Source organism: Corythoichthys intestinalis, chromosome 3 (genome assembly GCF_030265065.1).
Source record: "Corythoichthys intestinalis isolate RoL2023-P3 chromosome 3, ASM3026506v1, whole genome shotgun sequence".
NCBI lineage: Eukaryota > Metazoa > Chordata > Actinopteri > Syngnathiformes > Syngnathidae > Corythoichthys > Corythoichthys intestinalis.
The window spans coordinates 67,023,225-67,039,057 of record NC_080397.1 but is presented as its reverse complement, the minus strand read 5'-3'; the positions used below and the strand labels follow the sequence as shown (position 1 = coordinate 67,039,057).

Here is a 15,833-nt window from a genome sequence, read left to right as displayed (position 1 = left end):
TAATACACGAGGGCTTGGAAAGGACTTCAACTTGGACGCAGACACTGACATTGACATAGACAATGACGCAACAAGGAGTGACAAGAAACTGGGTCATTATATACGCAGACAAGGGGTAACGAGACGAGGAACAGCTGGGTAACACAGGTGGATGCAGATTGCAGGATACACTGGGAAAACACACACAGGTGAGAGCAATGGGTAATCACAGGGACAAGTCACACAAGGAGAAACCAAACACAAAACCTAACAAACACTGGTTATCATAATGTATCTCAACAAAAATTAGCAAGGGTGATTAATAGGGGTGTGACAAAATATCGAAATGGTGATATATCGTGATACTTTATATCCCAAAAGGTTATCGATATGCTCCTGCCAAGATAGTTTTAAAAATGTGTCAATGTTAAAAAGAAAAAAAAAAAAAAAAAAAAGTCGTTATCAAAATCTTCCGCCATAATTAGCAAAAAGTATGCAATCACCAGTCTCGGACGAGCACTCACTCAGACATTTTATCATGTAGAACAAACTCAGATAAAAAGCTTGAAAAAAGAATGAATTAGTTGAATGCAGTTCATGCAGCCCCATATCATCAAGAACAAGGAATTTTGATGCTTTCTCCAAACAAAAGTTCCAGCATCATCACCTTGTCCAATACAGATTCTTGACAAGGTGATGATGCTGGAACTTTTGTTTGGTGCTTTTCCATTGAGATTTACAAAGATGACTTCCTGAAGAAAACACCAAAATCCCTCCATTCCTTGATGATAGCTTGAGAAAATAATGAATTAGTTCCAAAGTGCAACTTTTTAGCATTCAGAAACACTAAAATAAATGAATAAAAAACATTGTGGTGGTCAGTAAATGTTGATTTTATAAAGCAAGTGCAGGGAAATATTTATGGAATCACGCCATTCTGAGGAAAAAAATATGGAATCATGAGAAACAAACAAAGGAATAACAGTCAAAACACATCGCTAGTATTTAGGAGCACCACCACTGGCTTTGGTGACAGCTTGCAGTCTCTGAGGCATGGATTTGATGAGTATTCTTCATCAATTTGGTGCCAACTCTCTTTGATTGCAGTTGCCAGATCATCTATGCAGGTCGGAGCCTTGCTGTGGACCATGTTTTTCAGTTTCCACCACAGGTTATCAATAGGTTTGGGATCTGGGCTATTTGCAGGCCATTGCATTAATAGGATGAGTCTTTCTCCAAGGAATGCTTTAACAGTTTTAGCTCTGTGGCATGATGCATTGTCATCTTGGAAAATGACAAACATATTTTCAATTGAAGGGATAAGAAAGCTGTCCAAAATTTCAATGTAAACTTGTGAATTTATTGAAGATTTAACCACAGCCATCTCCCCAGTGCCTTTGCCTGACATGCAGCCCCATATCATCAAGGACTGAGGGCTGGGGGGCTGCGGCGGCGGCTTGTGGCCCGAGTGGGCGGACAGGGTTGGGGACGGGTGTGGGGTTGGTGGTGCGTCCCCTCTTGCCATCCCCGAGGGCCAGTAGATGGGCGCGCGGGTGACCCAGGGGACCACCCTGGATTCCAGGGGGGGGGACGAGGGCTCCTTTGCTGGGCTGCGGGAGGAGGGATGGGCTGCGCTGCCCCCCCCGGGCTGGCTGGGTGGGGGCTGTGGCCCTGTGTCGACACCCGCGTGGCGTCTCCGCTTGTCTGCGTGGCTGCTGCGCGCCCAGCGGGGCTCGCGTGTGGCTGGATGTTATTGTGCGTGCTCGGGCGGGGGGTCCCGGTGCCGGGATTGGCGATGGGGCGGCGTAGGGTCGGTCGCCAACGGGCTTACACTCAGAAGGGATTCACATGATTACTGGGTTCTAGATCACAGAAATGATTTGTGTACACTCTACCCCTTTCTATAACTTAGCTTGTAGACTCCCCCAACTTCTTCCCCCTCTTTCCCTGGTCAACAGGCCCCCCACATGGTGTCAACCGGAAATACATGTAGCTGACGATAGCACCAACATATTAGTAGTTACTGTAGTTAGGCGTTCAATGTATTTCTTGTTGTTGTTTGTGTTTCTTCTCTTTCTTCTCTTGTGTTTCTTTTCTTCTGTTCCCCCATAACCCCTTCCTGTTTGCTGTTTTGTCATAATAAATGAGGTATGTTGAAGGATCACAAAAGGAGTATGTCAGACTCTCAATGTTAAACATTAAAACAAGGGTTGTTCCGATCATGTTTTTTTGCTCCCGATCCGATCCCGATCGTTTTAGTTCGAGTATCTGCCGATCCCGATTTTTCCCGATCCGATTGCTTGTTTTTTTTTTGCTCCCGATTCAATTCCAATCATTCCCAATAATTTTTCCCAATCATGTATATTTTGGCAATGCATTAAGAAAAAAAATGAATAAAACTCGGAAGAATATATACATTCAACATACAGTACATAAATACTGCATTTGTTTATTATGACAATAAATCCTCAAGATGGCATTTACATTATTAACATTCTTTTTGTGAGAGGGATCCACGAATAGAAAGACTTGTAATTCTTAAAGGATAAATGTGACTTTGTATATTGTGACTAAATATTGCCATCTAGTGTATTTGTTGAGCTTTCAGTAAATGATACTGTAGCCATTTAACTCTTCTGCCCAAATGCATGATGGGAAGTGCAACCATGACTGTGCGTACTGGCACCAATTGATATATCCATCTCTACGTTGGGAAATAACATAGGATGTAAAGAAAAATATCAACTACTACCGTTCTTCCCCACATTGCTTTCCCACGATATTTCTAATTGTGTAGAGAGGGATTTCAAGGCTTTGGCCAATTAAAAAAAGGCTCCAAAGACTGCAAAAATTCACTCTACTTATTTTACGCTGCCTTTTAGCTCTATATTTAGGTAAATCGGCGCCATTATAGATTGAACGCGGAAATGCGTGAGTGGGTCGTGCAGCGCATGCGTTAATTGCGTTAAATATTTTAGCGTGATTCATTTTAAAAAAATGAATTACCGCCGTTAATGCGATAAATTTGATAGCCCTACTTTAAGCCAAAACTAAAGACTCTGGATGAGTGTAAGACATTTTGTCAGTAACGTTAAATACAAGTTGAAAACGATTTAATTAAAAAATATATATATATTAAAAAAAGGCATGTCCGATATTTTTTTGCCGATTCCGGTACTTTGAAAATGACGTGATCGGACCCGATCGATCGGCATCCCATCCCATCTTTAATTAAAACTGTTCAGCCTATCCGGGCACTTTGACTCCCATTCTCCGTGTCAAACAGCTGAACTGGACTGGTTAAAAAAAGAAAAAAAAAAAAATCAAGGACTGAGGGAATTTTGATGTCTTCTTCAGGCAGTCATCTATGTAAATCTCACTGGAACGGCACCAAACAAAAGTTCTAGCATCATCACCTTGTCAAGAGTCAGGAATCTGCATTGGACAAGGTGTCGAGAGTCAAGAATCTGCATTTGAAAAGGTGATGATGCTGGAACTTTTGTTTGGTGCTGTTCCAGTGAGACATTAAATGGCCCAAAATTACCTAATTGTCTGGCATTGACTGCCACTGACAGCCATAGACGTTCAATCCGTTTGAAGTGGGAGGGATGCCACCCTCCCAATTCAAATGGATTGGACATCTACTAGTGATAAACTAATTCCTTTTCACACTAAAAGCTTGTTTTTCTGTTTATTAGTTGTTTGTAAATATCCTAGAATGATTTCCTGACCAACGTATCGATAATCGTTGTATCGCCGTATCGTCAGATCATCGTTATTGTGAGCTTTGTATCACAAATTGTATTGTATCATGAGATCCCAAGAGGTTCCCACTCCAAGTGATTCAACTGGCCACTGCTGTAACTCGTTGTTTTTAACGAGTTTCAAAGTTCAATGTCAATGATATTAAATCATACTGTTCTGTCATTTTAATCAGACAGTCTCCAATCTTGATGGACATTTACTGGGTCAGTAGAAGCTCTGGAGAATATAGCTTTTAATTTTACTAAGTATAGCTATTAAGTAAACACAGTCGTAAGTATCAACAACATGGAATATTTACTGCTAGGAAAGTCAAGCTTATCTCTGAAAGGGTTGCGGTAATTAGAATAAAATTAAAAAGCACATTTATCACGCAGTGTTATTTTTGGCAGCCCTTTTAATTTTCGTCGTAGTCTTAAGCCTGAGTTGAGTTGAATGCTCTTGCGTTGCGGTGATGGCGAAATGACTACGGCGTCAATGAGCATTCGATAGTTCTGCGGTGAGGGAACGCGTTGCTTTGTAATTCACCGCCAAGCCACTAGAGGGGTGTGGCGTTATGTTTGTACTAGAGATGTCCGATCACGTCATTTTCAAAGTATCGGAATCGGCAAAAAAATATCGACCATGCCTTTTTTAAATATAAATATAAATATATATATATATATATATATATATATATATATATATATTTTTTTTTTTTTTTTTAATTAAGTCGTTTTCTAATTGTATTTAACGTTACAGACATAATATGTTACACTCATCCAGAGTCTTTAGTTTAGGCTTAAGGTAGGGTTATCACAATTATCCCGATAACGGCGGTAATAAGTTTTTATAAAAATGTATCACGTTAAAATATTTAACGCAATTAATGCATGCGTTGCACAACCCACTCACGCATTATCGCACTCAATCTGTAATGGTGCCATTTTATCTATATAGAGAGATAAAAGGAAGCGTAAAATGAATAGAGTGAATTTTGGCAGCCTTTGGAGGCTTATTGTAATTGGCTAAAGTCTTTACTATCCTTCTCCCAATGGTTAGAAATATCATGGGAAGCAATGTGGGGAAGCAAGGTAGCAATTGATCTTTTTCTTAACACCTTATGTTATTTCCCAACGCAGAGAAGATATATCAATTGGTAGCACTACGCACAGTCATGGTTCCACTTCCCATCATGCATTTGGGCATGGCTACAGTATCATTTACTGAAAGCTCAACAAATACACTAGATGGCAATATTAAGTCACAATATACAAAGTCACATTTGTCCTTTAAGAATTACAAGTCTTTCTATCGGTGGATCCCTCTCACAGAAAGAATGTTAATAATTTAAATGCCATCTTGAGGATTTATTGTCATAATAAACAAATACAGTACGTACGTACTGTATGTTGAATGTATATATTCGTCCGAGTTTTATTCATTTTTTTATTAAAGCATTGCCAAAATGTATATGATCGGGAAAAATTATCGGGAATGATTGGAATTGAATCGGGAGCAAAAAAAAGCAATCGTATCAGGAAATATCGGAATCGGCAGACACTCAAACTAAAACGATCGGGATCGGATCGGGAGCAAAAAAACATGATCAGAACAGCCCTAGTTTGTACGGGTTAGCGGCATGCTCGTTGACGTCCTCTAGTCTAGTTTAACGGAGACAATGCAAGATGGAAGGCTTGAATGTGGATCTTCAGCTCATCAACATTGAATAAATGTTGATCATACAAATGCTGGGGCGCAGGCGACGGTTTCGAGGCGGTCTGTCCGACTTTTGATACCGCACAGAGAGTTCTAGCCTCGGGTGGAAACCAGCAAGCTGTGGCAGCTAGCTTCAAACTGGCGTCGAGCACTGCGTCCAGCGTTTTGTCCGAGGTCTGCAAACCCCTCGGACAAAGCGATTTGTTTGCCGTGTTCTACAACCAGCCAGTGGGAAGCCATAGATTTCTGGCGGCTATGGAACTTCCCAAACTGCGTTGGAAGCCTTGATGTTAACGTTATAATAAAAGCACAGAGGCACTCCGAATCAGTGATGATGTATCAAATGTGAACTGACAGTTGTTGAAAATTAAGCAGCGAAACAACTCTTTTGACACCAAACCTGTGCTTTATTCTTCATATAGTGGGGCAAATAAGTATTTAGTCAACCACCAATTGTGCAAGTTCTCCTACTTGAAAAGATTAGAGAGGCCTGTAATTGTCAACATGGGTAAATCTCAACCATGAGAGACAAAATGTGGGAAAAAAACAGAAAATCACATTGTTTGATCTTTAAAGAATTTATTTCCAAATTCGAGTGGAAAAGAAGTATTTGGTCACCTCCAAACAAGCAAGATTTCTGGCTGTCAAAGAGGGCTAACTTCTTCTAACGAGGTTTAACAAGGTCTAACGAGGCTCCACTCGTTACATGTATTAATGGCACCTGTTTTAACTCATTATCGGTGTAAAAGACACCTGTCCACAATCTCAGTCAGTCACACTCCAAACTCCACTATGGCCAAGACCAAAGAGCTGTTTCCTCTTTTACCCGGACAAGTTCACTTTTCACGTCCTCTCCATAGCGTCTGGCTGGCTTTTATAAATTCATGAAAATGTCCGGTTTTCATTATTTTTCACGGGACCAATTTGAAGAGAATCTCTGCGGCCTGCCTGCGTTGACGTGGCTCCTACAAGTAGGGGGAGCAGGAGTAGTTCTTGTTTTTTGTTGGCAGTTTACCCCTTGCATCATGGGGCATTACCACCATCTACTGGGTTGACAGTTTGGCAAGTGATCAGGCAGTTACAGACTGCTGTTGTAATTTAAAAAAATGTTTGGTTGGCACCTAGCCTACTTTGTGTGTGTGTATTGACTGGACTACATTTACATGGGTCTGCATTATATTATTTATTTATCATTATTAATTTTTTTTTTTAATTGTTTGATTATTTTTTTGAAAATATAAAGCCTGTTGCGTAAACTGTTGAGTGACATTTTTTTTCCATATAGTATATAATATATTCTATTTGGCAATTTACATGGCGGAAAACACTCAGGTGACTGGATATTCCGCTCTGAGACTCCCATTTTGGCCAATTTTCAAAATTGTCCTATATGCATGTATGATACATCATTGGAAAGTTTAGAAAACCAAAAAATTTTGAACAGGAGGGCATTTTTTTTTTTTAAAAACATTTTTTTAAAACAGCAAAACCCTAACTGGAGGTGAGAGCATGAGCATAATTAAAGACGCCATGATTTTAACGAGAGATTATTGCGTACTTACCTCTTTTCTATCCAAAAACTTCATGTAGCAGGTATCACCGAGTGTCAAGACACAGCTGAGGGATTTTATGGGTGAAACATGGTCATATAACATGGGTTGCGATACAGAAATCGCAGACATCAAGGAGTGTTTGAGATTTTGTTTTTCATATATTTACCCTTTTAAACGTTGTTTTTCAATTTTTCTTTGTTTGGATCGATTATTTATCATCTAACATATTGGGGAAAATGCGACAGTAACAAAAAAAAAATACAATTAATCGATAGTTATGAGGTAGATATCCGTGACCTTTTTACAGACACCATTTTTTTCATTGTGACGTAATTTGTTTAAAAGTTTAAAATATGCGAGCGAATAATATTTTAGAGTCGTTTTTTTTTTTTTTTAACTAAATATTAGACATTAATTCATAATTCTAAGCTAAAAATGACGGACATTTCGAATAATAAATATAATTACTTACCTTCTTTTTACGGTTGGGTTGAAACAAAAGCGTTTGCGCGACGTCTGTAAACGGGGGTCTCCAGGGTAAAATGGAAAAATTGAAAATAGTTCGGGGGCTTAATGCGCCATGAATCTGCTATGGCAGCATATTGTTCTATCAAACACAACAGTTCTTTTGGCTTAAAATACAGCAGTTTATTTTAAAGAGGGGTGCAAGAGCAGAAACAGCTTTTTCAGCCTTGTCTGTGTTTTCCACACTTCAAAAATATATTAAACTAATGTAGGCATCTGTGAGTGAACTTAGAGTAAAATTCAAGTATCTCGAGGCCGGGCCGAGTGTAAAAATTTTTTAAAAATCATAGCTAGATTAGATTACTAAATTGTACCCACAGTTTAGCAATCTGTACCCACAGATTACTAAACTGTACCCTCAGTTTACTAATCTGTACCCAACGAGTTACTAAACTGTACCCACAGTTTAGCAATCTGTACCCACAGATTACTAATCTGTACCCGCAGTTTACTAAACTGTACCCACAGATTACTAAACTGTGCCCACAGTTTACTAATCTGTACCCACAGTTTAGCAATGACCCGGAAACAGTAGTCACCAATGTTTGGCGGGGACTCTAGTCCAAACGCCGAGGGACCTACCGAGCAAGCATCTGCACCATTTGCCCTCGGCGAACAAAAGGGTTTTAAAAGGTAACTATTGCACGTTTTCTTTGGTAGCCGTCTTTCAGGTGTCATCAATCAATATGGTTGATAGTGTGATTGCAGCGAGAGAATATTAAAAACAATATTTAAAAGCACAGATGGTGAATAGCAACACGTAAGGCTACTTTTATCCGGTCGCTGCTAATGCGGCTACTAAAAATAGCTAACTGACACATGAACACTACTTGAATTAAGCACGCACGGACACGACGGCAGCACAGAAAATGTGCAAACACAACATGCCATATTGATTGATATCATTGCTAAACTGTGGGTACAGATTAGTAAACTGGGCACAGTTTAGTAATCTGTGGGTACAGTTTAATAATCTGTGTGTACAAATTGCTAAACTGTGGGTACAGTTTAGTAATCTGTGGGTACAGTTTACTAATCTGTGGGTACAGTTTCGTAATCTGTGGGTACAGATTGGAGATTAACTTTGTAAAGTTACTCACCCGTGATAGCAGTCTTGTTTTCGTCAACGATGACTATAACGGAAATATTTCGTCGACGAACAATTTCTTCCTGACGATGATGAGACAACAACGAGCTAAAAACATAACGACAGAAATGCCAATTTTCGTCTAACGAGACGAGGAATAGGGTGACCATATTTTGATTTCCAAAAAAGAGGACACTGTACGGAGCCCCCCGGGTGCCAGGATAGAAAAAATAAAAAATCATAGCCAATCTGTACCTACAGTTAACTAATCTGTGGGTACAGTTTAGTAATCTGTGGGTACAGGTTAGTAAACTGTGGGTACAGATTACTAAACTGTAATCAGTTTACGAATCTGTGGGTACAGTTTAGTAATCTGTGGGTACAATCTGTAAATAGTTCGGGGGCTTAACCCACAGATTAGTAAACTGTACGTACAGATTAGCTATGATTTTTTATTTTTTCTATCCTGGCACCCGGGGGGCTCCGAACAGTGTCCTCTTTTTTGGAAATCAAAATACGGTTACCCTATTCCTCGTCTTGTTACACGAAAATTGGCATTTCTGTCGTTATGTTTTTAGCTCGTTGTCGTCTCATCATCGTCATGAAGAAATTGTTCGTCGACGAAATATTTCCGTGATAGCCATCGTTGACGAAAACAAGACTGTTATCACGGGTGAGTAACTTTACAAAGTTAATCTCCAATCTCAGCAGCAGAGAAGCCAATCACAGCGGGGTTCTTTCCACTCCTCATTTGGAACTTTCCTGCGTATGCATCCTTTCAACTCTGCACACTTTTTTCCCTTCTAAGAAGTTCAAGGACATTAAGATGTGCTCAGAATAGCAAGTAGCTCTTTTGCGTTTTCGTTTGACAAACATTACTTACTGACGGACGTCTGCGTGTCGTACGATACAGTGCGCCACGGCGCACATAGTCAAAGCGGCTTGGGCTCTGTGCGGAGTCACTGTATGCATGCGAGGCTGAAATACCAGAGCCGCTAGAGATGGAAGCGCAATGTGGCAACAAAACAAGGGAGAGATTTTGAAACTCAAGGGGCCCCTCGCTGCCCCTTAATGTTCAATGGGATAAGAAAGTTAATAGGTGTCGAACTGTAGTTAATATTTAATCGTTACTCAATGCAATATGCATGAACAAAGATAAACATGTGTGGACTAATGTGGGCAATTAGCAGAATTGCTTCCTTTTTACGAGCGCCAACATGAAAAAGGCAAACTACTAAATTGTCCTTAGGCTTGAATGTGAGTGTGAATGCTTGTGTGGCGACATGCGGGCTGCAGTTGACTGGAAATCACCATGAAAGTGACCATAAATCTGCGTCAAATTGGAGGAAGGAATGAATGATAGCATTGGGGAGTACAATTTTTGTTGTTTTAAGGTCGACAGCTGTTTTTAACCAGTTTTTGGGTGCAGAATCCAGAACTGGTCTTAGTTTTTAACTTTACACCAGATTTCTGAACTCCCCATTTTCATGGAAAAACAAAAAAAAAAAAAAACTGTTCTGAATGTATTTAATTTAGGGTGTCAAAATTATCGCGCTAACGGGCGGGAATTAATTTTTTAAATTAATCACGTTAAAATATTTGACACAATTAACGCACATGCCCAGCTCAAACAGATTAAAATGACAGCACAGTGGAATGTCCACTTGTTACTTGTGTTTTTTGGTGTTTTGTCGCCCTCTGCTGGTGCTTGGTTGCGACTGATTTTATGGGTTTCAGCACCCATGAGCATTGTATAATCATTGACATCAACAATGGCGAGCTACTCGTTTGTTTTTTGATGGAAAATTTTACAAATTTTATTAAAACGAAAACATTAAGAGGGGTTTTAATATAAAATTTTTATGACTTGTTCTAATATTTATCTTTTAAGAACTACAAGTCTTTCAATCCATGGATTGCTTTAACAGAATGTTAATAAAGTTGATGCCATCTTGTTGATTTATTATTATAATAAACAAATACAGTAATTATGTACCATATGTTGAATGTATATATCCGTCTTGTGTCTTACCTTTCCATTCCAACAATAATTTACAGAAAAATATGGCATATTTTATAGATGGTTTGAATTGCGATTAATTACGATTAATTAATTTTGAAGCTGTAATGAACTCGATTAAAATTTTTATCATTTGACAGCCCATATATATATATATATATATATATATATATATATATATATATATATATAGTGTTGCTTCCATCAGGTGAAAGATATCATTAACAATAAAATCATCTAGGGCTGCAGCTATCGATTATTTTAGTAGTCAATTAATCGATGAACTTGAATAATCGAATAATCAGATTAGGAACATGAAAAATTGAGAAAAAAAAAAACGAAAAAAAAGGGCGGTAATTAATTTTTTTAATTAATCACGTTACAATATTTGACGCAATTAATGCACATGCCCAGCTCAAACAGATTAAAATGACAGCACAGTGCAATGCCAACTTGTTACTTGTGTTTTTCGGGAGTTTTGTCACCCTCTGCTGGCGCTTGGGTGTGACTGATTTTATGGGTTTAAAGAGCATACGACAGGAGAAAAAAAGTCTTAAATGGCATTATTATGTGAATTAGAATCATATTTTGGGACGATTCGACTTCATACAACAATTTAGTAAAGCGGAGATGACGAGAAATTAGTCTTTTAATCTGCTGGTTAGCCACGCCTACTATTATAGGGCTTTAGCGTCCCCAACAGGTGGATGACGTCAGCGGTAGACTAGGCTCACCGGTTTTACTATTCAGCCCATTGAGGGGGACTTATTCAGAACGAGGAAAACGCAACGAAGAGAGCCACAAAATGTCATTGTTTCAATCTCTCTACTCCAATATTTTTACAGGATATTCTTTTTATTCAAGTATTTTTCCCCAATAGCTAATTAAATGGCTTGAGAAGGACCAGTCAGCCAGTCAAGGGGGGACTATTCACAACGAGGAAAACGCGACGAAGAGAGCTGAAAAATATCATTGTTTCTGTCTCTTTACTTCAATATTTTTACAGGATATTCTTTTTATCCAAGTATTTTCCCCAATTGCTAAATAAATGGCATGGTCATGACAAATAACAGTCTTGTGCTAAATGGAATATGAAATCATAAAAATGCACTTATTCAGGACGACGTTGCAAAATTACTCCATAATGGTCAAAACTGTCGACTTCACCTTTACTCTCGCACCTCCTGAACGATATTTTATGACACCTAAATCGGACATACTGTATGTCGTTTCCCTTCCCCGGCTTCGGAGAATGTAAACAAACCAAAAGGCTTGACATGACAGCTAGCTGACATGCTAACCCGAACGGAGTGATGTTTCGAAGTCTTCGAAGCGGAAAATCACACATAACTAGCCTGGATTTATTGACATGACGACTGGGTTGTCGACAGTCTTCGCGGATCGGCAAACCACCCGACGGAGAGCATTTTACAGTTCGTTCCCCGAAGGAGGGTGGATGCAGTTGTTGTGCAGCTAACGTGCTGCTAATGTGCATGAGGAGAGCTTTTTACATGCCTATCAATGATCAAACGTAAGTAGTCCTTTATTTAAAGAAAGTTTGTAGTGTTTACTTTGTAATCGCTGTATTCGTAGTTGACATAATACAAAACAAGATGTTTACTCACTTCCTTGTATATCCAATGGTCCCACAGTAAATATCCACGGTGAATGGGAACTTTTTGAAACTCTAAAAAGGCGCATACGCCTCTCCCTCATACAGAATGATTTTTCTGCAGCCGTTTGGCTGGCGTGATGCGAAAAATAAACGTATTAATCCGAAAAATCAGCTGAATCCTTAGTCCTCATACACAACAGTACGGCTGTATAGTGAAGAGGACTCCTTCTCCCGTACACGTCACAGCGCCCTCCTCCTCAATACAAGACCGAAGCCGGATGTCACTCATTTTCATGGCGCGGGATTCAAAAAACGAAATAAATATAGCGATCGCTTCCACACACATCCAAGCGGTCCATATAATTCAGGAGCATAAAATACCGCGTGTATTATGAAATAAACATGCTTTTTCGTGTCACATGCACTTTAAGGCTCATGTCCACATGTCTCTGTCTGTTGCCATGACAACCCTTTTTTCGCTATTAAAAGGAAGGAGATTTCTTCAGGGATTTAGGCAGCTTATAGGGCTGTGAAATTTGGCACTCTTGGTCGAATTGGTCCAATTAGAAGATTCATTTTGAATAAGCGCGTGACTGCACAGCCCAATAGTGCCTCCTTTTTTGTAGGGCCCTCTTCAATAGGGGTTTTTTCACCTAGGTGTGTGAATGTATTTCTCAACCCGGGATATACAAGAGCATCTCTGTCAGCCATACCCACAACACAAAAGAGGTTCCACACACCCACACACTAAAAAAAAGGCGAGTTTCGAGCACATGTTAATTTCTCATGAGATGATGAGCGGGGGACGAGCTGCCACCAAACTGCAAGGGTCCGTTCAGTCGTGCTTGCAGGCCTAGTTGGGTTTGTAATGGTCTATTTCAAATAACAGATGTAAAAGATTTCTTTTATTGCATTTATGTCATGAAAAGACTAAGGCTGTCAAAATTATCCCGTTAACGGGCAGTAATTAATTTTTTGAATTAATCACGTTAAAATATTTGACGCAATTAACTAGGGCTGCAGCTATCAATTATTTTAGTAGTCGATTAATCGATGAACTAGTTAGTTCGAATAATCGAGTAATCGGAAAAGGAACATGAAAAATTAAAATACCTGAGCTGAGCCTCAAACGGTATTAAAAATAAATAAACGAGGATCTATGTACAACAAAAGAACAATTGGCTAACTTACATGGCAAAATTGCGCTAGCTTAAATGCTAAAATGTTTTTTTCCCCAATGCTCCTAACAACTGGTTCATTCATATTCCCCACAAAAAACGAATGCATTAAAAAAACATTAGCCCAAAGAAAAACAGCTTACGTTGGTCTTAACAGGGAGCAGTTGGATTCAGCCATGTGAAATGAGGCTGACCAGAGGACAATGTATCCACCCTAATCAATAAACTAACTGTTAACACTTTCAAAATAAAACATTACAACACCACTTTAGTTAAACGAATACTCGAGGCAACAAATTTAATCCGAATAATTTTTTCTAAGCGAAAACTCGAGTTAATCGATTAATCGTTGCAGCACTACAATTAACGCACATGCCCCTCTCAAACAGATTAAAATGACAGCAGTGTAATGTCCGCTTGTTACTTGTTTTTTGGTGTTTGGCGCCCTCTGCTGGCGCTTGGGTTCAAAAGATTTTATGCGATTCAACACAATGAGTGAGCATGGTGTAATTATAGACATCAACAATAGCGAGCTACTAGTTTATTTTTTGATTGAAAATTTTACAAATTTTAATAAAACGAAAACATTAAGTGGGGTTTTAATATAACATTTCTATAACTTGTACTAACATTTATCTTTTAAGAACGACAAGTCTTTTTATCCATGGATTGCTTTAAGAGAATGTTAATAATGTTAATGCCATCTTGTTGATTTATTGTCTTAATAAACAAATACAGTACTTATGTACCGTATGTTGAATGTATGCATCCATCTTGTGTCTTATCTTTCCATTCCAACAATAATTTACAGAAAAATATGGCATATTTTATAGATGGTTTGAATTGCGATTAATTACAATTAATACATTTTTAAGCAGTAGTTAACTCGATTAAAAATTTGAATCGTTTGACAGCCCTAGAAAAGACATGTTCAGCTGTGCATGTTGTTGACATGATTCTCTCTTGTGTCCATGCAGATTATGTGGAAAGATTAATGTGTACAATGTACATTGTGGACCGGCAGGTTCTTATACCTCCACTTTTTCGACATCGCTGCAACCGAACATCCAGAGGGCTGAGGACCTGACCCAAACTCGCCTCCCCTCATCTCTCTCCCCTTCCCTCCCTCTCCCTCAGTGCCAGTCATTTGCGAGCCCACCATGGGAGGATGTTTCTCCAAACCCAAACCAGGTGACGATGAATCTTTGTTTTTTCAGACCAATAAATGCAAAACTATATTCAGTGGCCCTTCAAATATTGAATAAAACAATTCAAATGTTGAACAGTATAATGTTAAAATATCCTTTTGCATTAATATGTAACAACTAGGGCTGTCAAAATTATCGCGTTAACGGGCGGTGATTAATTTTTTAAAATTAATCACCTTAAAATATTTGACGCAATGAACGCACATGCCCCGCTCAAACAGATTAAAATGACAGCACAGTGCAATGCCAACTTGTTACTTGTGTTTTTTGGAGTTTTGTCGCCTTCTGCTGGCGCTTGGGTGCGACTGATTTTATGGGCTTAAGCACCCATGAACATTGTGTAATTATTAGGGCTGTCAAACGATTAAAATTTTTAATCGAGTTAATTACAGCTTAAAAATTAATTAATCGTAATTGATCGCAATTCAAACCATCTATAAAATATGTCATATTTTTTTGTAAATTATTGTTGGAACGGAAAGATAAGACACAAGACGGATATATACATTCAACATACGGTACATGGGTAATTAATTACAGTGAAAAATTACTTCTCCCAAAAAAATAATTAAGTTAGTAACTCAGTTACCTGAATGTAAGAGTAATTAGTTACTTGGCAAAGTAACTGGTGTTACCTTTCTTTTCTTTTTTTTTCATTTGAAAAAAAAGTAACCTTTGCTATGTTTGGAAGTCATTTAATGTTGTGAATCAACTGTTAAAGTTGTTAAAATTGCCCCTGTTTCTTCATTAGTACTAAAGATGTCCCGATCGATCGGGTCCGATCACGTCATTTTCAAAGTATCGGAATTGGCAAAAAAATATCGGACCTGCCTTTTTTTAATATACAGTTGTGGTCAAAAGTTTACATACACTTGTGAAGAACATAATGTCATGGCTCTCTTGAGTTTCCAGTTATTTCTACAACTCTGATTTTTCTCTGATAGAGTGATACTTCTTTGTCACAAAAAGCATTCATGAAGTTTGGTTCTTTTATGACTTTATTATGGGTGAACAGAAAAAAGTGATCAAATCTGCTGAGTCAAAAATATACATACAGCAGTGCTAATATTTGGTAACATGTCCCTTGGCCATTTTCATTTCAATTAGGCGCTTTTGGTAGCCATCCACAAGCTTCTGGTTGAATCTTTGACCACTCCTCGTGCAGTTCAGTTAAATTTGATGGCTTTCTGACATAGACTTGTTTCTTC

At 38.6% G+C, this 15,833-nt stretch overlaps 1 protein-coding gene across 2 annotated transcripts in view; it reads left to right on the top strand.

Moving 5' to 3' along the window:
- LOC130913740 (apoptosis-inducing factor 3-like) overlaps nt 1–15,833 on the top strand; it is an 88,602-nt gene that overhangs the window by 19,168 nt on the left and 53,601 nt on the right. The window contains exon 2 of one of the 2 annotated variants that reach the window (XM_057832568.1): nt 14,442–14,608. In XM_057832568.1, coding sequence (XP_057688551.1) covers nt 14,578–14,608 — 31 coding nt within the window. In that variant the 5' untranslated portion in view covers nt 14,442–14,577. Of the gene's footprint in view, nt 1–14,394; nt 14,609–15,833 lie in introns of both variants that reach the window. The other variant, XM_057832567.1, reaches the window with a different exon arrangement.